General features: G+C 42.4%; 1 protein-coding gene across 8 annotated transcripts in view; it reads left to right on the forward strand.

Moving 5' to 3' along the window:
- Positions 1–24,948, forward strand: part of LOC136933033 (NACHT, LRR and PYD domains-containing protein 12-like) — a 561,343-nt gene that overhangs the window by 379,860 nt on the left and 156,535 nt on the right. For 6 of the 8 annotated variants that reach the window (XM_067228390.1, XM_067228387.1, XM_067228386.1 and 3 more), the window contains exons 11-16: positions 994–1,164; positions 3,295–3,468; positions 6,668–6,841; positions 7,128–7,301; positions 9,967–10,140; positions 10,684–10,857. In XM_067228390.1, the coding sequence (XP_067084491.1) occupies positions 994–1,164; positions 3,295–3,468; positions 6,668–6,841; positions 7,128–7,301; positions 9,967–10,140; positions 10,684–10,857 (1,041 nt within the window). Of the gene's footprint in view, positions 1–993; positions 1,165–3,294; positions 3,469–6,667; positions 6,842–7,127; positions 7,302–9,966; positions 10,141–10,683; positions 10,858–22,869; positions 23,041–24,948 lie in introns of all 8 variants that reach the window. The other 2 variants (XM_067228398.1, XM_067228388.1) reach the window with 1 other exon arrangement.

Here is a 24,948-nt window from a genome sequence, read left to right on the forward strand (position 1 = left end):
TTAAAACACATTCCTCATATATGAAACACACACATTATAACTGTATTCCAAATTTCCACGACACTCACCCTGGTGCATGTTGGTATACAGCTGATGTTTGACTTCTGTCACAGCATCTGTGAGCACATCCAGACTGGATGACTGAGGAGTAGTGTGTATGTGGTCACTACTGTCTGAACCAGTATCATGAGGAGTAGTGTGTATGTGGTCACTACTGTGTTCGAACCATTCCAAAACATACCAAAGGATGTATTGTGTTATTGTATCTCACTGGTGAATTAATCTTTTAAGTTTCATGTCACAATAACACAATCAAGCTAACCATTCCTGAACAGTGTCATATATTCATTGATAGTTTGATCATGTCAGTACAACAGTGCCATAGATTTCATCTATAGCACTGATAATAGGAGATACTAAACCTAGTGTTGATCCTAGTACCAAGGGAATTGTGATCTGATTGGCTCAGAAAGACACTAGACAGTCTAGAACAAAAGATTCACTGATGGCCTACATTTCACATTATATGATTTAGAAATACCTCAGGAAGATCACATGATGTCTCAGTATACATTAGACAGGATCGTTTTTGGGATATTTCACAAGTACAATCCAGCTTAGTAAAATCAGCTTCTCAGGCAGGTTCATTTTTCACATTGGTTACTGGCTACTGTGTCATTGTGTTCAAGTCAAATGTTATTTGTATAGCCCTTTTTCAAGCAATGTCGCAGAGGGCTTCACACACACCCATAGAACTGCACCTAAACCAACCTAAACCCTCACGAAAGACAAGGACAAACTCTCAGGGAAACTCATAGTTAAAACATTTAAGAAAGCTTGGTAGGAGCAATTCAGTGTGAGAGTTCCACTCTTCCAGAGGTGGTCGGTGTTGAAGAAGAGTTGCTGATCATAAGCAAAGCATCATCATGCATCAAGAGTAGAGGTAACAATAAAAAGTGTTTGTGATCCCTCCCTAATGATAATCTTCTACAGGCTGTCAGGCTGTCACATCACAGAGGAAGGCTGTGCTTCTCTGGGCTCAGTGCTGAAGTCAACCTCCTTCCTGAGACAACTAGATCTAAGTAACAATGATCTGAAGGATGCCAGCATGAAGCTGCTCTCTGCTGGACTGGGGAACCCACTCTGCAAACTGGAGACACTGAGGTCTGTATTTATGTTCTACATGAGCTATTAGTAAAGTTATAATTGTACAATGTATTTGTGTGGTTGATTTAGACAACAGAGTTGAGTCTCAAGTTGGGTATAAACTTCATGCCAAGAATGAGATATGCTTTCGAGTCATCAGTGAGGACTAGTTTGATAAGAAACAGGCAGATTTGCTGCATCTGAAACACTCTAAAACATGCTGTACATAATGATTGGCATATATTTTATTTCATGTTTGTGTTTATTTTAGACATAATGAAAATGTTGATGCAACTGTTTCTGAATGTGCAACATGATTGCAGTCTCTTTGGGTAGTGTTAACAATCTGTATGCCCTTGCCCAAAGGGTAATAAAATACAACTTAATTAAATTTTCAACCTTAAATCTATTTCGCATTGAAACACAACCTGTCATTCATCAACCTTTGTGAACATCTGGGGTTTCCCTCTTCACAGTGGAAACATTTTTACTTTAATCTGTGAACACCACTTGTTTTATTACAACACTGAAATGTGCAGTCATGGCTTTCGCAAAGAGAGAAATTGAGGTACTGTCATCTTCAGCACCTTTATAGACTCTGTAATCGAAATCAGGAGCAAACATAATCTCAATTTCCCATTGTGTACATGTGTGCCTGAGGTTGTTGTAATGTTTTGTTATTTAACCTTTTACGAATGCTAGGGTCACTAGGAAAAGTACGAAATTTGAAGTTGAAAAAAAAACAATTTTATAATACTAGTCCTGTTTGACCCTGAAGACAACACAAGGGTTAAGATATACTAGTCATCCTATTATTGTACATTTACAATAATAAACACAGAATTTACTGTTGCATGAAGGTACATACAATAAACATATATGGATCTTAATTAAAAAAATTGAAAACGTTGAATGTATAAATAAAATTACAAGTCTAATACTAAGCTAAACAATATACTAAAGAGCTAAACAATGAGATATAAAATATATATCAATATAGAATATAAAGTACAAGATAAGATACAAAATGATATGAATCGGGCAGCATAGTGCAAAATAGGTGGTGGATGGACTGGGTGAGGTTTTGGTCCTGATGGAAAATTACTGCGTGAAATCTTCTTGATAAAGGATGATTAGCCTTAAAAAGGATGATTAGCCTCATACGTATATTTCTATCATAGAAAGCCCTAGTACTTCTCTTCAATATGGTATAAACAGTTCAGGTGTATGATTTAACAAGAAAATGAATGTAATATGAAAATGCATATGAATATTATATTCTATCAGTTAGCTGGTGAACACAAGCTTGAAAAGGTGGGTTTTGAGGGCCTCTATGAAAAAAAGCAGGCATGTTGTGTCGTGAATAATCTTCTACATCTTCAATCAATATCATAATTTAAAAACAGCACTGGAACTCAGAAAGGTTTTACGCAAAGTGTTTATTGGAATTCAGTGTGACAGAGATTCCAACAAATGTGAGAAAGATCCCGGATTTCACTTTTATATTCTTCTCCCCATTGTATGGTAATATGGTACAATACTTGTTGGTTACATATACATTAGGCATTCTTACCAAGCGGGTCCCTTGTCTTAGGGGATACAAATTACAGGTACTTTCCTTCATAGACAAATCTCCCAATTTAGGCCCGCTCTGACCTTGAACAGCCAGCTGCACTAGGCTCCTGGGCATAAGACAAATATGTCTCATAAGTTATAGCTGGGCTTCCTGGATCTTTATGGAAGCGCACACATATTCTTCTCCCCCACTCAGCCCCTAATTATCCAGATCTTAATATTTTGGGCTTTATTTATTCTACCATTGTCTAGGGATAACAATAATCAGTCAACAGCTTTGCATCTGGTTTCCAATAATATAACTTATACTAATATGGTTTCCAATAATATAGCATGTACTAAAAAGTGATTACAAGTTTCATTAAATCCATAATCATTACCCATCTTCATAATTACAACAGTATGATGTTTTTTCTACAACAGTTGGAATTCGGTTTGGGAGAGAGGTTGCGGCAACTGAGAAGGCCCTGTCAGGTCCAGAGCTTGAGAGTGGTTGTGGTGGAGGAGGAGGTTGGAGAAGTAGGGCGGGGCCAGAAAGTGTTTGTAATCTTTCTTGTAATGATCCTTCTACAGGCTGTCACGCTGTCACATTGCAGAAGAAGGCTGTGCTTCTCTGGCTTCAGCTCTGAAGACAAACCACCCCCTTTTGAGAGATCTGGATCTGAGCAACAGTGACCTGAAGGATTCAGGCATGAAGATGCTCTCTGCTGTACTGGAGGATCCCCTCTGCAAACTGGAGTCACTGAGGTCTGTAATCATGTTCAAGGGACAACTCATAGTTACACATTCAATCACATTTGCATGTTTGATTTAGATCATGTGGTTGCTTATTGGTTGCATTGAAACTGCATGACAGGAAGGAGATACAACCATGAGGATGTTATGGAAATTTGTGGCAGAGACATTGTTCCTTTGATGAATTAAGAGTTTTTTAGATGACTAAACAAAAATCATTATAATGATTAATCATTTAGAGTTTAACACAGTAACACAAAGACAATTTGCTATACAGCTGTTGGAAAAATTGAAGATGTAACACATTTATCCTGTATAAGAATGATTCTGTGTTCAGCATTCCTTGGGTGCAAAGAGAGGCCGAACCCCAAATCTGAACTCTGGGTAAACATACAGGACCCTTATCTTGGGGCTGAGGACTTAGAAGAAGGGGGTTGGTTTGGTTGTTTTAAGGAGATACTTTGTGACAAGGACTATAGGTGGAGACGCAAGGTCTGGTGACCATTTGTTGACACCTATGTGAAGGAGTTTACGACCCCAGGACCGGAGATCCTGTTGTTGTGTTTCAATCAGGGTTGATGTCGTAAACACACATGAACACGCACGCACACGCTCGCCAGGTCTATTCAAAGGAGCCAATGAAGAAGAGCCATGGGACATTTGCATGCCTTTGTCTTAACCAATGACTGTAAAGAGCGGGGCTGCTTAAATAGGTAGCTAGCGCAACATGCTAGCAGACAAACTTTGTAGCACAATGGCGTGTGAAGTTTTTGTCTCCTTGTGGGCCGGCCGCAAGCAATAAAGCTTCTTAAACTTGTTCACCGACTGACTGTGCAATGCTTGATAGATTAATATTTCAGACAACAGCTCCATCTAGTTTCCTAGACAGGGCTTGAGAGTGGTTGTGGTGGAGGAGGAGGTTGAAGAGGTAGGGAGGTGCCAGGTTGTTTATGACTTTCTAGGTGGTGAGTAGTATTTGAAAGTGAATCCTGTATTCAACCTGGAGCCAGTGGAGGTTGTGAAGGACAGGGGTGATGTGATCTTGGTGGTGGGTGGAGGTGAGCATATGGGCACCAGAGTTCTGGACTTACTGAAGTTTATTGAGGAATTGACTGAACAGGGAGGGTAGAGGAACCCATGATGGATTAGGATCTGTCCAAGAGCAAGACTGTACAGGAGGAAGAGTCAAATCAAAATCAAATAAAAATGTATTTGTATAGCCCTTTTTACACACAAGCATGTCACAGAGGGCTTCACATACGCCCATAGAACTGCCCCTCAACCAACCTAAAACCCTCAAGGAAGACAAGGTAAAATTCCCTGAAAAATGGAGAGGAGAAAAAATTGAAGAAACCTTGGGAGGAGCAATTCAGTGAGGGATCCCCTCCTCCAGAGACAGTTGGTGAGAGACAGGAGCAGAACACAGGCTTAACATAGTCATACAGCAGGGAAATGTCAATGCGTTTTGAGACACCAAAATCCATTGTTCAACTTGGTAGATGTGGGAAGGGACCGGGAAACTCGCTGTCGCCCGTCATGGAGACTGGTTTCCGGTTGGCGACTAGACCCAGCTTTGGCAGACCGACAACCAGGCAGGTGCTGACAGCTCAAACCCCCCACACCACAGGGGATGTGTGGAGGGGGGACAGAGAGAGGAGAGCAGGGTGTAGAGAATGCCAGGAGCAGCTAACAGTTACAGTAATATTAGAATGAGATCCCCACCGGTCAAGTGTGGACTAGTGCAGTAATTTAGCAGAGCAAAAAAGGGTATTTGATGCAGCCCTAGACACTAAGATAGCGCCAGCCCCCCTCGGTTGGAACATGAAATCTGTTCCAGGAGAAAGAACTCTGAGATAAGTTATATTTATACGAATAAGAATGAGAATGCCCCATCCCCCGTCATCACCAACTAGTACCAGAAACAATAACAGTAACAATATACAGTAACAGGTTTACTTTGTGTAAAATCTAGGTGGGGCGACAAACATATAGAAGCTTTAATTGTAATTTAAAAGTTACATGTGATACATATACAGACAAACACACATTTCAGGTTTACATAGAAAGTACATACACACATACTTTAGCAGTCATAGGACACTTAGCAGTCATAGAATTGACTACAAGAAAGTTTTTTACCTAATTTTGAATGTCGAAACAGTATCAGCCTTCTTAATTGAGACAGGTAATTTGTTCCAGAGAAGAGGTGCTCGATATGAGAACGCCCTGCCTCCAGCAGTTTTTTTTATTAATTTCGGGAACCACCAGATAGCCGGCATCTTGAGATCTAAGTGTCCTTACGGGGTGATAGGGTACAAGGAGACCAGAGAGGTAAAGTGGTGCCAATCCATGCAGAGATTTGTAGGTTAGTAATAGAACTTTGAAATCAGCTCTGGCTTGGATAGGGAGCCAGTGTAAAGAGACGAGAGTAGATGTTATGTGATCAAAAGAGGAGGGAGGTGACCAAGCACTTAACCCTGGATGTCACCATGGTGACTGGACACTGGAGGGTGCCATGGTGACTGGGTGGTGGAGCATTTGCAGTTGTGTAGATGTTTGAAGATATATGTTCTCAAACCTCGATTTATGGAGATTTCTGAGTGTAATTACATTCAGATTTCTGTGTAACTTGCTAAATAAAAATATCTTGTAATAAAAGTGGTTGAAAATGAAGTTGTCTGATGAAATAGAGGAAGACATTGATGACAGAGAAGATGTTTGTAAAAATTGATGCGAGTAAATCTTCTTGATAAAGGATGATTAGCCTTAAACAATCATATGTATATTTATATAATTAGAAAGCCCTTGTACTTCTCTTTAATGTGGTATAAACAGTTCAGGTGTATGCTTTAACAAGAAAATGAATTTAATATGAATATGCATATTAATATAATATTCTAGCAGCAAATGTTAAATTTTTCTGAATGTTGGCTCAGGCTGGAAATGCTTGAATCATTGAATCAACTTGACTTCTGAACTGGAACAAAACACAAGTGATACTTGTGGAAGGATTCATGTTCAGCACCATTATTAGACAAGTCCTTCTTCCTTCTCAGCAGTGGAGGGGAGCCGTGTGACGAGCTATTGCCTCAATACACAGACAGAAACATGGAAGATAACATCTTGACATATTGGACTAAAATATTCTACTCATGTATACGTATATACAATACATAGATGAGTCAAGTATGTTACATAATCAATTTTGCAGGCTGTCATGCTGTGGGGTCACAGAGGAAGGCTGTGCTTCTCTGGCTTCAGCTCTGAAGACAAACCCCTCCACTCTGAGAGAACTGGACCTGAGCAACAGTGACTTGAGGAAATCAGATATGAAGCTTCTCTCTGCTGTTTTGGGGAATCCACTCTGCAAATTGGAGACACTGAGGTCAGTAATCATGTTCAGTCTTGAACTAATAGTTTCAATCACACATGAAGGGGAAAGACAGAAGGGAGGTTAACTGGTGAACACAAGCTTGAAAAGGTGGGTTTTGAGGGCCACTAGGAAAAATAGCAGGCATGTTGCAATTCGGTTTGGGAGGGAGGGTGCGGCAACTGAGAAGGCCCTGTCAGGTCCAGAGCTTGAGAGTGGTTGTGGTGGAGGAGGAGGTTGGAGAGGTAGGGCGGGGCCAGAAAAAGTGTTTGTAATCTTTCTTGTAATGATCCTTCTACAGGCTGTCAGGCTGTCATATTGCAGAAGAAGGCTGTGCTTCTCTGGCTTCAGCTCTGAAGACAAACCCCTCCCTTTTGAGAGATCTGGATCTGAGCAACAGTGACCTGAAGGATTCAGGCATGAAGATGCTCTCTGCTGTACTGGAGGATCCACTCTGCAAACTGGACACACTGAGGTCTGTAATCATGTTCAAGGGACAACTAATAGTTACACATTCAATCACATTTGCATGTATGATTTAGATTATGTGGTTGCTTTTTGGTTACATTGAAACTGCATGCCAGGAATGAGCTACAACCAGTACCGCCGCTCCCATAACGCGCACTACGCGCTGTGCGTAGGGCACCAAGTCCTGAGGGGGCACCAAAAAATTGCCAACTCAAAAATCATCATAGTACTAATAATTATAATGACGATATTATATCAGTATATAAATATTAGGCACCTTTTAGGCATGTATCTCACAAAACAGGCAGAACAAGAGATATATTTAATTGCTCAAAAAAAGTTACGATGGTGCCCCCCCCCCCCCCCCCCCCCCCTCAAAACAAATACACACTCAACTTCCCAAGCTCGCCGTGGCTGCCCTTTCCTATCTCAGTGGCCTGACGAACTTTGACAGTAGGGTCAACTTTTCGAAAATGGCCTCAAAAAGACAACAGGAGTCAGGGGCAGAAATAAGAAAGAGAAAGAAACTGCGAAATGATGCCTGTGCATCACTTTCAGGTAAGTCCATGTTTAATCATTGTTAAATAAGGGAAATGTGCTGCTTATTTTATGGTTAGCCTATGCATACACCTCGAACTAGCTGACGTTATTGCTAATGTTAGCACACTCAAATATGTTAGGTGCAAGCTAAATTGAGATTTTACTGTTAAACATTATCTATGCATTTTACAAGTAACTGACGCCAGCTAGCTGTTACTTTACATTCTATGATGCTTTTATATTCGATTTATCAAATCGTTTTTAAATGAGTAATAAAGGTGGAGAGCTCCTTGGCTGCATGCTTTCAGTTTTAAATGTTTATAATTTGGAAAACCAGGCTAAGAAACGTAAGGGTGGGGCTGAAGCTTTAAGAGACAAAAATACAACACCTTCTCTAGAGAAGGTTTTACCAATTGAAAAACGGCTGTTTATTTTACATGAAGCTCAAAAACTATTTTGCGCTCAAATAAAGGCCAAAACTTTTTGCTCGCGCGTGTTGCGCACTCGCATTACGTTGGGAACTCCGTAACTAGCATCACATCAAACACAGAATGTGGATGCATTGGCAGGGCAGCTGTGGTGGCGTATACGGGGGCCGGTTCTGGTGGGCCGGTCTGGATCAAAGTCCAGGGCCTATTTTTACTCCCAGTCCGTCCCTGGCAAGCCCTGATCAACCACCCTCAACCAGCTGTTTAGGGACAGATACACAGCAGAGAACCACCACCTCTGAATAGGTGTTACATTGTGATGCTGCTGTTGTGTTACGCTATTGGAATTGAGTTATATGTTTGGTAATAAAAAGTTAAACTGGCAAAAACAATTGTTTTTTTTTAGAGGGGGGGGGGGGAATCATAAAGGAATTATGCTTAGGGCACCAAAATGGCTAGCAGCGGCACTGGCTACAACCATGAGGATGTTATGGAAATTTGTGGGAGAGACATTGTTCCTTTGATGAATTAAGAGTTTTTTAAATGACTAAACAAAATTCATTATAATGATTAATCATTAAGAGTTTAACACAGTAACACAAAGACAATTCACTATACAGCTCCATCTAGTTTCCTAGAAAGGGCTTGAGAGTGGTTGTGGTGGAGGAGGAGGTTGGAGAGGTAGGGAGGTGCCAGGTTGTTTATGACTTTATAGGTATAGTAGTATTTGAAAGTGAATCCTGTATTCAACCTGGAGCCACTGGAGGTTGTGAAGGACAGGGGTGATGTGATCTTGGTGGTGGGTGGAGGTGAGCATATGGGCACCAGAGTTCTGGACTTATTGAAGTTTATTGAGGAATTTACTGCAGCGGCTAAGAACAGGGAGAGTGGAGGAACCCATGATGGATTAGGATCTGTCCAAGAGCAAGACTGTACAGGAGGAAGAGGAGGGAGGTGACCAAGCACTGAACCCTGGATGTCACCATGGTGACTGGACACTGGAGGGTGCCATGGTGGCTGAACACTGGAGGGTACCATGGTGACTGGGTGGTGGAGCATTTGCAGTTGTGTAGATGTTTGAAGATATATTTTCTCTAACCTCGATTTTTTGCAGATTTCTGTGAAACTTGATAAATAAACATATCTTGTAATAAAAGTGGTTGAAAATGAAGCTGTCTGATGAAATAGAGGAAGAAACTGATGACAGAAGATGTTTGTAAAAATTGCTGCGTGAAATCTTCTTGATAAAAGATGATTAGCCTTAAATAATCATATGTTTATTTGTATCCTTAGAAAGCCCTAGTAATTCTCTTCAATGTGGTATGAACAGTTCAGGTGTATGATTTAACATGACAATGAATTGAATATGAAAACTTATATTGATATCATATTCTATCAGCAAATTAAATTGTTCTGAATGTTGGCTCAGGCTGGAAAGGCTTGAATCATTGGATCAACTTGACTTCTGTACTGGAACAAAACACAAGTGATACTTGTGGAAGGATTCATGTTCAGCACCAATATTAGACAAGTCCTTCTTCCTTCTCAGCAGTGGAGGGGAGCCGTGTGACGAGCTATTGCCTCAATACACAGACAGAAACATGGAAGATAACATCTTGACATATTGGACTAAAATATTCTACTCATGTATACGTATATACAATACATAGATGAGTCAAGTATGTTACATAATCAATTTTGCAGGCTGTCATGCTGTGGGGTCACAGAGGAAGGATGTGCTTCTCTGGCCTCAGCTCTGAGGTCAAACCCCTCCACCCTGAGAGAGCTGGACCTGAGGAACAATGACCTCCAGATTCCAGAAATGCAACTGCTCTCTGATCTACAGTGGAATCCACTCTGCAAACTGGAGACGTTGAGGTCAGTAATCATGTTCAACAACAAACAACTAATAGTTACTATCACACATTGTATTTGGATGCTGGATTTAGAGAATGTGGTTGCTATTTAAATGATTCAAGTAGACGTATGCCTGCAAGGAGGAATCTGAGTTATGAAAAACGAAAAAGAAGATGAGGTTCTCAACATGGGTCTTTCAATGATCAACACGAACACCAGCAATCTTCACCCTGTATCAGGTTTAGGGTTAGGGTTAGCCTAATTTGGTCAACAACAGGAGCCAGTTGCATACACTTAGCTTTATCCTCGTCCCATGTTGAGGTTCTCAACATGGGTCAGTCTTTCAATGATCAACAAGAACACCAGCAATTTTCACCTTGTATCAGGTTTTGTCTGGTCAACACCAGCATGTAGCACCGTGTAACAGGTTTGATCTGGTCAACACCAGCATGTAGCATTCTGTATCAAGTTTAATCTGGTCAAGACTAGAAATGAAGATAATCCTTCCAATACTAGAGGGCAGTAGAGATTGTAATGCTTTTTGTAATAATGATCCTTTCACAGGGTGTCAAGCTGTAACATCACAGAGGAAGCGTGTGCTTCTTTGGCCTCAGCTCTGAAGTCAAAGCCCTCCTCTCCGAGAGAACTGGACCTGAGTAACAAGGACCTGAGGAAATCAGATATGAAGCTTCTCTCTGCTGTTTTGAGGAGTCCACTCTGGAACTTGGAGACACTGAGGTCTGTAATCATGTTTAGTATTGAACTAATAGTTTCAATCACACATCACAAGCTGTATGGGGTCCATCTAGTTTCCTAGACAGAACTGGAGAATCCAGTAACATCAGCACTTCCCAGCTGATGCACACTGAACCCCAAAGAACTTCAGACAACACACCATTTTATAATACATCGTTCTCAAGAGTCATTGGTCCGTCCCACAATCACAAGACAGACACACAGCTGCCCCATGGCCCTTCAGACATTGGCTCACTGCACATCAAAGACTTCTTTCAGCCTAATCAATAATATGGCGTTGTCCTGGATACAGGGCAGAGGTCACATCTGTGGTAAGTTAACACATACGAGGTTGTTGGTTTGGTGTGTAACAATAGAGTAGAAATATAAAGACAAATACAAAAATAATGTACAAAATTACAAAATTATTTACAGTAAATACAGACTTAATTCCAGCAAATACAAAAATGAACAGTATTACAAAAATACTGCAGTAAAATACGAGCCAAAGATGCCTCAGGCCATGTTAGGTAGCGTCAGGAAAAAGAAGCTGTGCGTAGGACTATGGACTCTGCACAGCAACCTGAGGAATATTTGTCTCAAAAACCCTAACTGCCAATTGCAGAATCGTCAGTTCGAAATGTGGATGATACGCAGCAGTCTGCCTTTAACCTTGGCAGTGACAGCAGCGTACCAGATGGTGATGGAGGAGGTGAAGATAGACTTAATGATGGCTGTGTAGAAGTGCACCACCCTTGTCTTTAGCAGGTTGAACTTCTTCAGCTGCCGCAGGAAGTACATCCTCTGTTGAGCTTTCTTGGTGAGGGAGCTGATGTTCAGCTCTCACTTGAGGTCCTGAGAATGATAGAGCCCAGGAAGCTGAAGGACTCCACAGTGGAGTTAGGGTGGAGGAGTCACACAGGGTGATGGTGCTGAGTGGGACCAGGCTCTTTCTGAAATCCACAACCAACTCCACTGTCTTCAGAGGGTTGAGCTCCAAGTAGTTCAGGCTGCACCAGTTCATCAGATGGTCAACTTCCCACCTGTAGGTGGACTCATCCTCACCAGAGACCAGGCCCATAATAGAGTTCAATAATTCCATGAGGAGTCGTGTGTATGTGGTCACTGCTGTCTGAACCAGTATCATGACGAGTAGTGTGTGTGTGGTCACTACTGTCTGAACCAGTATCATGAGGAGTAGTGTGTATGTGGTCACTACTGTCTGAACCAGTATCATGAGGAGTAGTGTGTATGTGGTCACTACTGTCTGAACCAGTATCATGAGGAGTAGTGTGTATGTGGTCACTACTGTCTGAACCAGTATCATGAGGAGTAGTGTGTATGTGGTCACTACTGTCTGAACCAGTATCATGAGGAGTAGTGTGTGTGTGGTCACTGCTGTCTGAACCAGTATCATGACGAGTAGTGTGTATGTGGTCACTACTGTCTGAACCAGTATCATGAGGAGTAGTGTGTATGTGGTCACTACTGTCTGAACCAGTATCATGAGGAGTAGTGTGTATGTGGTCACTACTGTGTCTGAACCAGTATCATGAGGAGTAGTGTGTATGTGGTCACTGCTGTCTGAACCAGTATCATGAGGAGTAGTGTGTATGTGGTCACTACTGTCTGAACCAGTATCATGAGGAGTAGTGTGTATGTGGTCACTACTGTCTGAACCAGTATCATGAGGAGTAGTGTGTATGTGGTCACTACTGTCTGAACCAGTATCATGAGGAGTTCTGTGTATTTGTTATGCATGTAACTGATTGGATAAGGAAGTAGTTGGAAAGAACTAAGACATGTGCGTTCAGAGAAAACACAGTCAAGTGATCTCATGTTCTGTGGTTATTCGTTCTCGAGTGTTTTATTGTTTTATTCTATACATAATACATCACAGTTTGCATCTGGCGGCTGTTGTGCTGTTGTCCCTGTGGGTGACGCCTGTTCTACTGCATGAAGGGAAGGGAATTAGAAATATGAGAGATGCAGGGATGGTCAACCAAGTGCCTCATATACCAAGTGAGATTTCAAACATACAACATATTGACTGTCAGTTGGGGATTGTTTCAAGTCCCTCAGATTAAATTGATACCCACATTTTTGCTGGTTATATTGATTCAAACCATTTGTTTTACTTCTGTCATTTAAGAATCATATTTTGAGCACAGATGTTCATTTATTGCATGCTTTCAACAAACCTAGGTGACCAAACAGTTGAAGAACATCTGGTCAGTCAAGTGCTCCATGAAATGAGATTTTGAACTTGGCCCAATTTCCCAGACATGGATTAAGCGTAGTCCTATACTAAAAACAATTTTCAATGGAGATCTTCATTTTATTCGACCTACTTACTTTTGGACTAGGCTTAATCCATGTCTGGGAAAGTGGGCATATATCTCTTTTATTAATATTGTCTGAGAATAATAAGTGACAGTAAATTAACACATCGAATCAGGAGAATAGTAAACCATTTAAAAGTAGCAGTTACAGTTACATTCTGCCTTCTCTGGGTGGTGAGGTAATCAAATAATACACATTCTTCTAAGTGTCTAAGTTAATTCTGCTGTCTTTTGGATTTATGAATTCTCCTGTGATGAAACAAAAGTTCTGTACGTCTTCAGTCAATTCTCAAAATTTAAAAACAGCACTGGAACTCAGCAGGGTTGATGCAAAGTGTTTTATTGGTTCTCAGGTAACAAAGATTCCCAATAGAACGTGAGCGTGATCCCGGGATCAGACTGAAGTTTTCTCCGGACAATTTAACTTAGTCTTCTCCCCATTGTATGTTAATATGGTACGATGTTTGTTGGTTACATAGATGTAAGGCAGAGTTTCTGGGTACATGTACAGCTTGTGTCTCGGTAAGGTCAAGAGGTCATGCAGCGAGGCCCCCTCTGAGCAGAATATAGCATGCAGTCCAGACAGTGGGGAGACAGTGGAAATTACATCTTATCAATAGACATTAGGTAATCTTACCAAGCATCCCTTGTCTCAGGGGATTCAAACCAGGTACTTTCCTACATAGACACTTCTTCCAATTAGGCTCTTTCTGACCTTGAACAGCCAGGTGCATTAGGCTTCTGGGCGTAAGGCCACAAATATGTCTCATAAGTTATAGCTATGCATCCTGGTCCTTTATGAAAGCATACACATGCTCCTCTCCCCCAGTCATCCTTTAATTATTTAAACCTTATATTTTGCGCTTCATGTCTCCTACCATTGTTTAGGGATAACAATAATCAGCCAACAGCTTTGCATCTGGTTTCCACTAATATACCTTGTAATAATATAGTTTCCAATAATACAGCATATACCAAAGAGTGATTACAAGTATCTTCAAATCATAATCATTAACCATCTTCATAACTACAACAGTATGATGTTTTTTCCACATCAGTCCCCCCTCTGGGACTCGCAAAGTCCCACCACAACCCATACTGGAAATACCACTGCAATTATTCAACAGAAACAATCATGGAAGAACGTAAACCACGATAAAATACAAATAGTCAAAGCATGAAACATCAAAATCATACACTTTAAAAGCATACAACGTGACCGTAGAATCATCAAAATTAAAAACAAGGCATCGGACATTTTGATCTTATTCATAAATGTCATGTGCGAAGCTCAACATAGGTGGCCTAGTGAACTGTCCCTCTTCCCAATACTCGCTTAAGCTATCAGCTTATTGTAACACATAGCAGGGGAGTAAAAGTATAAGGGTATGGGGTAAGTAGAAACTCCCCGTATCCCCAATGACACACTCGGTGCAAGTCATCAGAGTGAACTATGCTTATAATCAGAATCAGAAAGGGATTTATTCGCCATGAAAGTTTGCACAGACAAGGAATTTGCTTTGGCAGGAAGGTGCATACAATAAACATATACCTAAAATTTAAATATGTGGACTAACTATACTAAGGGTACATAAACTAGCAGTACTAAGTGGGATTAGAATAGAATTAAATATACAATAAAATATAAGTGGCCGTAAGTTACAATATAAAAATACAAATATTACAAATATTACAAAAAATACAAATGTACAAGATACCATGTTGTGGTGCAGTGCAAAAGCAGAGTGATTTAAGCAAGAAGTCATTTGAGTCAGTGTGGTCCCTTGGCCTTGTTGAAGAGGCCAACAGCGGAAGGGAAGAAACTGTTTTTGTGGCGTGAGGTATTGGTCCTGATAGACCGCAGCCTTCTGCCGGAGGGGAGTGACTGAAACAGGGAGTGACCAGGGTGGGAGGAGTCGGCCACAATCTTCCTCGCTCGCCTCAGGGCCCTCGAGGTGTGCAGGTCCTCGAGGGTAGGCAGATTGCAGCCAATCACCTTCTCAGCAGTACGGATGATACGCTGCAGTCTGCTCTTGTCCTTGGCAGTGGCAGCAGCGTACCAGACGGTGATGGAGGAGGTGAGGATGGACTCAATGATGGCTGAGTAGAAGTGCACCATCATTGTCTTTGGCAGGTTGAACTTCTTCAGCTGCCGAAGGAAGTACATCCTCTGTTGTGCTTTCTTGATGAGCGAGCTGATGTTCAGTTCCCACTTGAGGTCCTGGGAGAGGATAGTGCCCAGGAAGCGGAAGGACTCCACAGTGTTGACTGGGGAGTCACACAGGGTGATGGGGGTGAGTGGGGCTGTGTTCCTCCTGAAGTCCACAACCATCTCCACTGTCTTAAGAGCATTGAGCTCTAAGTTGTTCTGGCTGCACCAGGTCACCAGGTTGGCCGCTTCCCACCTATAATCAGACTCGTCTCCACCAGAGATGAGCCCAATAAGGGTGGTGTCGTCCGCAAACTTCAGGAGTTTGACGGACGGATGACTGGAGGTGCAACTGTTGGTGTACAGGGAGAAGGGCAGAGGAGAAAGGACGCAGCCCTGAGGTGATCCGGTGCTGATGGACCGGGAGTCAGAGACTTGTGTTCCCAGCTTAACGCACTGCTTCCTGTCAGACAGGAAGTCTGTGATCCACCTGCAGGTGGAATCAGGCACGTTCAGCTGGGAGAGCTTGTCCTGAATGCGACATGAGTATCCATTCCGACCTTTACCTAAGTATATAAGACGGACTGAGTCATCGCTAGTCGTCATACTGTACTTTCCGCTCTTCCACCATCCACACTGAGAAGCTTAGCACTGAGGTCCTACTACACATATTAAAATTGGTCCGTTTCGTTTGCATACGATCAAAAGCAATAAGAAAGGATTACTGCGTGTTGTATATATGATTAAATGTATATATGATGTATATATGGTTATACTCGTCACCCCAGCCGGTGGTCGTGACCTTCTAGGTTAGTACATTCGTTGTCTCTCCCTTGACAGCGAGCGTCTTACACTCAGGGACTGCAGGTCATATGATGAGCCAGTGAGCGATGAGGTCTTGCCCCACCACTACATTCTGCAGATGTGAATTGCAATGGCCATTAACACCTCTACCCATCCCACATAATTCTGCACCCATGTGATTGAAGACCTACACCGTAAGGGCATCTCCAAACAGTATTTGAGACAAAACAAAATCAACAATGACATTAATACAGACATACTGTGAGGTTTTCAAACAAAAACAATACAGTGCAGTGACAATAATACAAAGGTAAGGGGAACAGGAACCGGAAGATGGCATACATTGTGACTTGATCTTGTGAGGTGTTGTTCCTTCCAATTCATAAGACAGACAAATAACTGGGAAGCAGTTTGACTACTACTAAGTGGTGATGGTGAGTGAATAACATTTACTCGTAGTCATCATAATTCTGTCCTGGTGCAACCGGTGGGTACATGCGTTTGTAGTTTCCCCAACGTCGCTGCAAGCCATCCATCGTCATCTTCAGCCTCTCATTCTCGCGAGTCAGCACCTGGTTCCGGTGCTGAAATGCCAGCACCTCATCTCTCTGACGCTTTTTCTTGTAGCAAAGCCTCCCTGTTGAAGTGCCCGTCCTCTACTTCTTGCAATATTGAAACGTTGTGATATCTTCTTGGACACTCGTCTCTGGAGGCCCTTAAACTTAGCCAGTGACACGTCTCCAATCCGCCGTGTGGTCTCAGCGGTCCAGGGTCCGGTGAGCAGCTTGTCGTGTCTTCATCCGTGTCTCCATCTGGGATTCTCCTCCCGTTGGATCCTCTGCTTCAACTTCCATGCTCTGGACTCCTGGAGGTGGTGGTTGGTCATTGGATCGTAGCCTGGTGGTTCCTGGATCATCGAGCCGCTGGATCCGGTGTGATGGTCCTGGTGAACTGAAAGGTGGTGGCCACACCGGGGCTTGGACCAGTAGGGCTGGTGGAGATGGGTCTCTGCCGGCGGTCTGGGTTGTTGGTCATTCAGCCGGTTGGGATCGTCTTAAACATAAAAATGCAGAGCACAGGTGAACAACTGTTTACCATTTTGTGCCTGGCGGAATGTTGGAAAATAATGTGTGCATTAGAACAATCGCCTTTGGAAAGTCTCCAGTGGAGTTAATAGCCCCGCAGATCATGTACCAATCGATAATCATTAGAGTGTGGCTTCTTTATTGGAAAGATGGGTGTATTACAGGAGCTTTCTGTTTCTATCAGGACTCCTGCATTCACTAGACCCTTAATAGTGGGTCTAATCCCGTCTATAGCGTGGTGTCGGAGAGGGTACTGTCTCTGGTAGGGTACCATAACGTTGGGGGTACCTGTCCTAACAAATATTCATGCTCTGAGAGTAGACATCACATTTTTACATTTTACATTTACATAGTTTTGTTGGTGTTTTTATATTCACTACCACTGTCTCAGCTGTCCCTACGTTGTAATTTTCCTGAAATTCTATAATAACGTGTGTCAGGGGATATGTGTATTATTTTGTGGGCTTCCATTCTAATACCTGTATGGCTACTTTTATCATTGGTCCTAATTCATAATATCTATGTCCTTCAGTTGTAATTAATGTAACGTAGGGGCAGAATCCTGTATTTGATACCATTCTTTTAATTCTGGTGGGAGTGTTATAGCTGCGGCAGCTCCTTCGGGGCCTACAAAGATATCCTGGTTGATGATACAGGACAGTTTTTTTTAAAGTTTTTTTTAATCAACTCTATCCAACAGTCGGCATAGTCCGTGTGACCTTGATGTTCGTCATAAAGAAGAGTGCAGTGGCATCTGTTGTGGTCTTGGTTTCCCTACTAATGCTTGGATCCACGGTTCCCATTCTTCCCATGATTGGGTCAGTGAAGATTATTGTGGTGCCAATTGTAGCCAGTACGCTAGCGGTGGTGTCTGGCTGTGGGGATCTTTTGTTGTTACATTCATTAGTGGACTTAAGACATATTGTAGTTTCTTTTCAACAGTCACTGGTTTGCTGATTTGCTGAGGGATCTTCTTGGAACTCCACTTGCAGGCTGCTTTGGGTACACACGATATTGGTTTTTAATATGCATAGAATGTCTCTTCCTAATAGATTGATGGGAGTGTGTGCTGAGTACAGTAGAGGCGCTACAATAGTTTTTCCTGCAATTTGCATTGTGAGTGGCTCCGTAAGTGGTATCACTTGTGTTTTCCCAGAAAAGCCAACAGCTCGGATGGATGAACTTGAGAGGGGGAGATTGAAGCCATTTTTTCCAATGCATGAGTACGTCGCTCCTGTGTCCACCATGAATGCATGTTCTTGGCCTTGCACTGTAACTGATATGGTGGGTTCTTCTCGTGGTTGTAATGAGATCATTGGCAACATTTTTTCCCCCTCAGGCTTTTCTGGGCACCTCTATTGCCAGTCTGCAGCTGGCGCCACATACAGATTTGTTAGACAGTCTCTTCTGATATGTCCTTGTTGTCCACATCCCCAGCACGCATTTTGTGGCTGATTGTCAGTCAGATTGGGGTTGGACCGTGTTTGTCCATCTGGCTGTGGGGGTGGGCCTCGTCCTCCTCCTCCCCCACGGGGTTTCCCACCACGTTGCGAAGGTCCTCCCCTTCCCTTCCAGGGTTGATCTGAGGAGCCAATGTGCACATGGATTGGTGGCAGGGTGAGAGTTGGGGGAAAGACTGGTGCTGCCTGCGCTGGTCCTGGTGGAGCAGGAGGTTGGGGTGGTGGCTGGAACATCACTGGGGCCTGGTGTGTCGGGTTCTCGGGAACCTGGGCCTCTGCTTCCTGTTTTTCTTCTCTGCAGTTATTGACGTGATGGAGTATGTGTTCTGGCCAGTCCATTCTCATCGGGCCTACCACACCGTCTAGACACTTTTGTACATCTTGAATTGCCTTTATGACCATAAGCATAAACAGTCTCTGTGTGGTGTTTTTTGTGTTCCAGGCACTCCCTGTCTCATTACTCCACCTGCATTGAAAAGCATGCAGAACCTGATGGACATTCGTCGTCTTTCAGCATTTCGCCATCTAGCTTAGAGGGATCCATCTTCTCTGGGTAGTGTTTCCTTAGCTCTGCCCATACTTGGTTGCGGTGATCTTCGAACCCTACGCTGTCCACTTGGTTTCCGGTCACCACTCTTGGCAGTTGTGCATTTTGGAAAACTTCTGCTGTTATCTGTTTTCCGGCCGTGTGCATTAGCAGAGCCTTTATATCTCCCAGAGCCAGTGTCACTCCTGCTGTGCTCTCTTCCAGTGCTGTTATCCATTTGTTAGCTCCATCAGTGAGTGTAGTCTACCTGCCAGGCCGATCATGTCCATGAACGACCATGGCACGTACAAGGGATCTTGTCCAGGTCCTTTTACCACCAGTGGGCATTGCTGGATCGGATCATCTAGATCCTCTGTTCCCCTCCCTTCTAGGTGGTCGTTTAGGTTGGATCTTCTCCCCAGTCTTCCACCATCTCTCACCCAGTGCTGCTCTTGTTCTTCACATGTGTGTCGCTTGTGATGACTTGAGTGCACGACCCCTCTGCCGCTGAGTTGTTGCCATGCGCTGTGGGGGTCCTCGTTTGGTCTGACTTCAGGTGTTGGCCTGGGTGTGGACATCTTGTCACTGCGGTTTCGTAATTTTGTCATCAGGTTGTTTATTTCATACTTCATCCTTCGTATTGACTACTCCCAGTCTTGACATTTCTGATTGATGTTGTCCCCCTCTTCCAGCGATTGCTCTCTGCTGTTTTGTTTGGGGCGTGTCCCTAATGAGCGATCTGTTTGGAGGTGCTGCATCAGTTTCTTTACTGTTTAAATATGTGGGTGGCTCCAATGGCCATACTGGTGCGGTGGGGCTCTGTCCCTGTACTTCCTTTATTCTTGTCTCTGTTGGATTGGTTATTTTCTCTGTCTTCTTTCTTTCATCACTTCGTATTTTCCGTCTATTTCTTGCCATCTGCTGGCGTCTGTGTCCTTCCTTTCTAAACCAACCTAGCACTTCCTTTTCCCTCGTCTTCTTTCAAATCTTTAGATTTGTGGGGCTTTATGTTGACCTCCACCTCCTCACAGCACGCTAAATCAAAGGATCCTCCTTTCGGCCAAATTGAATTGCGAGCATGCCATTTCTTCAGGAAATGTTGAATGAACTTTTTGGTGTCTGGGTGGCGTTTTTTTATTATTACCTCCACTGGAGCCGTCACCTGGCTGTGCAAAGCCTTCTCACTGTTTATTGTACTTTACAATAATCACAGTCCCCTGATACTTCTGATTGCCGTCAGTATTACACACAATCCCTAGTGCCTCTCTTCCTGTCTCTCTATGGAGCCGCGTCCTGCTCTATACGCACACAACCTTGCTCCTGGTTGTGAAAATAGTCATTCTCTTGTGGCAGGTGCCACGCTCTCCGCAGAGCCTGTGTCTACCTTTCGGAAACTCAAGCACAACTCAGGGAGAAACAACAAGAAATAGCTAGACACGGAGAGAGGGTGCGAGTGTGTGTGTCTGGGAATGAGTGGGTATGTGTGTGCGTGTGTGCGAATGACAGTGAGTGGGTGGGTGTGTGTGTGTGATGAAATACGTTAATTTAAGTGAGTGTGTCTATAAGTGTTTGTGGATGTATGTGTGTGTGTAACTGGGAATGAGTGGGAGTGAGTGTGATTGAGAGCCGTTAATGTGGATGTTTGTGTGTAACAGTGTTTGTTGTGTGTGTGTGTGTGTGTGTGTGTGTGTGTGTGTGTGTGTGTGTGTGTGGAACTGGGAATGAGTGTGTGTGTGTGTGTGTGGAACTGGGAATGAGTGTGTGTGTGTGTGTGTGTGGAACTGGGAATGAGTGTGTGTGTGTGTGTGTGTGTGTGTATGGAACTGGGAATGAGTGTGTGTGTGTGTATGGAACTGGGAATGAGTGTGTGTGTGTGTATGGAACTGGGAATGAGTGTGTGTGTGTGTGTGTGTGTGTGTATGGAACTGGGAATGAGTGTGTGTGTGTATGGAACTGGGAATGAGTGTGTGTGTGAGGGAGTGGGAGAGGGACAGAAAGGATGTGGATGTACGTGTTCGAGAGGGAGAGAGTCTGTGAGAAATGAACCGCTGATGCTTCTGATTATATTAATCTCTGATAGTGCTCTGATAGTTTTATTACTTTAAATAAAAGAAATAGGAAATTCTTCTTTTGAAGAAGAGATTGCACCAGTTTACCTGGCCTGCTGGGTGGGCTCACACCTCGGAAACGCACAGAATTAAGCAGATGTATATAAAAAAACTCTGCTTACCTTATAAATTTGTTTGGCCAAGGCGTGTTCCAAGGTGCTCTCCTCCCACAGGCCCGTGGTGGATCTCTCAAACTTCTCCTGGTTGTAGCTCGCCAATTTGATGAAACAAAAGTTCTGTACGTCTTCAGTCAATTCTCAAAATTTAAAAACAGCACTGGAACTCAGCAGGGTTGATGCAAAGTGTTTTATTGGTTCTCAGGTAACAAAGATTCCCAATAGAACATGAGCGTGATCCCGGGATCAGACTGAAGTTTTCTTAATTTAACTTATATAGTCTTCTCCCCATTGTATGTTAATATGGTACGATATTTGTTGGTTACATAGACATTAGGTAATCTTACCAAGCGACTTCTGTCACAGCATCTGTGAACACATCCAGACTGGATGACTGAGGAGTAGTGTGTATGTGGTCACTACTGTCTGAACCAGTATCATGAGGAGTAGTGTGTATGTGGTCACTACTGTCTGAACCAGTATCATGAGGAGTAGTGTGCATGTGGTCACTACTGTCTGAACCAGTATCATGAGGAGTAGTGTGTATGTGGTCACTACTGTCTGAACCAGTATCATGAGGAGTAGTGTGTATGTGGTCACTACTGTCTGAACCAGTATCATGAGGAGTAGTGTGTATGTGGTCACTACTTTGTTCGAACCATTCCAAAACATACCAAAGCACGTATTGTGTTATTGTATCTCACTGGTGAATTAATCTTCAAGTTTCATGTCACAATAACACAATCAAGCTAACCATTCCTGAACAGTGTCATATATTCAGTGATAGTTTGATCATGTCAGTACATTAGTGCCATAGATCTCATCTATAGCACTGATAATAGGAGATACTAAACCTAGTGTTGATGCTAGTACCAAGGGAATTGTGATCTGATTGGCTCAGAAACTCACAAGACAGTCTAGAACAAAAGATTCACTGATGGCCTACATTTCACATTATATGATTTAGAAATACCTCAGGAAGACCACATGATGTCTCAGTATACAGTAGACATGATAGTTTTTGGAATATTTCACAAGTACAATCCAGCTTAGTAAAATCAGCTTCTCAGGCAGGTTCATTTTTCACATTGGTTACTGGCTACTGTGTCATTGTGTTCAAGTCAAATGTTATTTGTAAAGCCCTTTTTCAAGCAATGCCGCAGAGGGCTTCACACACACTCATAGAACTGCACCTAAACCAACTTAATCCCTCAAGAAAGACAAGGACAAACTCTCAGGGAAACTCATAGTTAAAACATTTAAGAAAGCTTGGTAGGAGCAATTCAGTGGGAGAGTTCCACTCTTCCAGAGGTGGTCGGTGTTGAAGAAGAGGTGCAGACCATAAGCAAAGCATAGTCATGCATCAAGAGTAGAGGTAACAATAAAAAGTGTTTGTGATCCCTCCCTAATGAGAATCTTCTACAGGCTGTCAGGCTGTCACATCACAGAGGAAGGCTGTGCTTCTCTGAGCTCAGCTCTGAAGTCAACCTCCTTCCTGAGACAACTAGATCTAAGTAACAATGATCTGAAGGATGCCGGCATGAAGCTGGTCTCTGCTGGACTGGGGAACCCACTCTGCAAACTGGAGACACTGAGGTATGTATTTATGTTCTACATGAGCCATTAGTAAAGTTACCATCATCAATTTGGGTAAAAACTTTATGCCAAGAATGATATATATATATATATATATATATATATATACAGTATATGCCTTCTATTCATCAGTGAGGACTAGTTTGATAAGAAACAGGCAGATTTGCTGCATCTGAAACACTCTAAAACATGCTGTACATAATGATTGGCTTATATTTTATTTCATGTTTTTGTTTATTTTAGACAGAATGAAAATGTTGATGCAACTGTTTCTGAATGTCCAACATGATTGCAGTCTCTTTGGGTAGTGTTAACAATCTGTAAGCCCTTGCCCAAAGGGTAATAAAATACAGCTTAATTTAATTTTCAACCTTAAACCTATTTCGCATTGAAACACAACCTGTCATTCATCAAACTTTGTGAACATCTAGGGTTTCCCTCTTCACAGTGGAAATACAATGACTTTAATCTGTGAACACCAATTGTTTTATTACAACACTGAAATGTGCAGTCATGGCTTTCGCAAAGAGAGTAATGGAGGTACTGTCATCTTCAGCACCTTTATAGACTCTGTAACCTAAATCAGTAGCACACATAATCTCAATTTCTTATTGTGTACGTGTGTGTCTGTGATTGTTGTGATGTATTTTTATGAATGTCAGGGTCACTAGGAAAAGTAAGACATTTGAAGTTAAAAAAATAACTAGTTGAGGGTTTTCTCTGCTGTTAAATATAATAGCAGTCATGTTTGACCCTGAAGACAACACAAGGGTTAAGATATACTATTCATCATATTATTGTACATTTACCTGGGCAGTGAGTTTAGCATCTGGCGGCTGTTGTTCCTGTGGTTGACGCCTCTTCCACTACATGAAGGGTTTCAAATTAGGAATGGCAAGAAAAGTGTGCTTGATCTATAATACTACTGTATATACTGTATATATGTATGGAACTGGCTATTCACATTTATTCTGACATACTTTACTTCATGGTAGTATTCCATCTGAGATGCAGGGAGAGTCAGCCAAATTCCCCATACCAAGTGAGATTTCAAACACATATCTGCTCTTTAAAAAAGGGAAGAAAGAAAGTTGAACACAGAACGTCAGTCTTTTATTGATCCTTTGCACAGATCACAAAAGGTGACATTGACCATAGAGAGACCCACAAAGCAAAGGACCGGAGAGACGGAGTGGGAAAGTGACAAGGAAATGGGGGAGAAGGAAGACACAGAGAGAACCTGTGGTTGACGCCTCTTCCACTACATGAAGGGTTTCATGAATTTCTTGAGGTTGGCCCTGCTAATGTGTCCCAACATTAAAGCAAAAAGAGCACAGAATGCAAACATGACTGTTACAACTTTAAACTAGAATTTTGGAAAGAATATAAAATGTTGAAATAGCCTATATAAAGACATAGGCATGATGGTGTTAAATGATTATCTGTAATCCATGAACAGCATACTAATATAGCAGTTCCTCTTCTCGCAGGGAGTGCAGAGCCAACAGGCAGCAGGTTATCTAATGACTTAACATAGTTAAATAAATACTGACAGGCATTCTCTGTTATTTAAAACAAATATTTATTTGCTAGATACGTTTTTTGAATACTTTTGGTTAATTTCACTTCCATTTAATTTCCCCTTTAATTTTTTTGAATAACTTCTTATATTGTCCAATAGCCTGAAGTGTTTGATGGCACGCCCTGCCATGTGATCTCTGTCTCTGGATCAGCTAGCCGTGTTGCTAAAAAAGAACACTGTCAACTGAAGGCTTCTGAAGGGAACCAGATGTCTATCTGCTCAGAAAATTCTAAGCTAGAGAAAAATTTACCATCTGAAAGTTAAAGTCTATTAGTAGCCGGTCCAGAACAAATAAGTTTACTGAGGCTTTTTACAGTAATTTAGAA

This window comes from Osmerus mordax, chromosome 24 (assembly GCF_038355195.1).
Source record: "Osmerus mordax isolate fOsmMor3 chromosome 24, fOsmMor3.pri, whole genome shotgun sequence".
In the NCBI taxonomy this organism is placed as follows: domain Eukaryota; kingdom Metazoa; phylum Chordata; class Actinopteri; order Osmeriformes; family Osmeridae; genus Osmerus; species Osmerus mordax.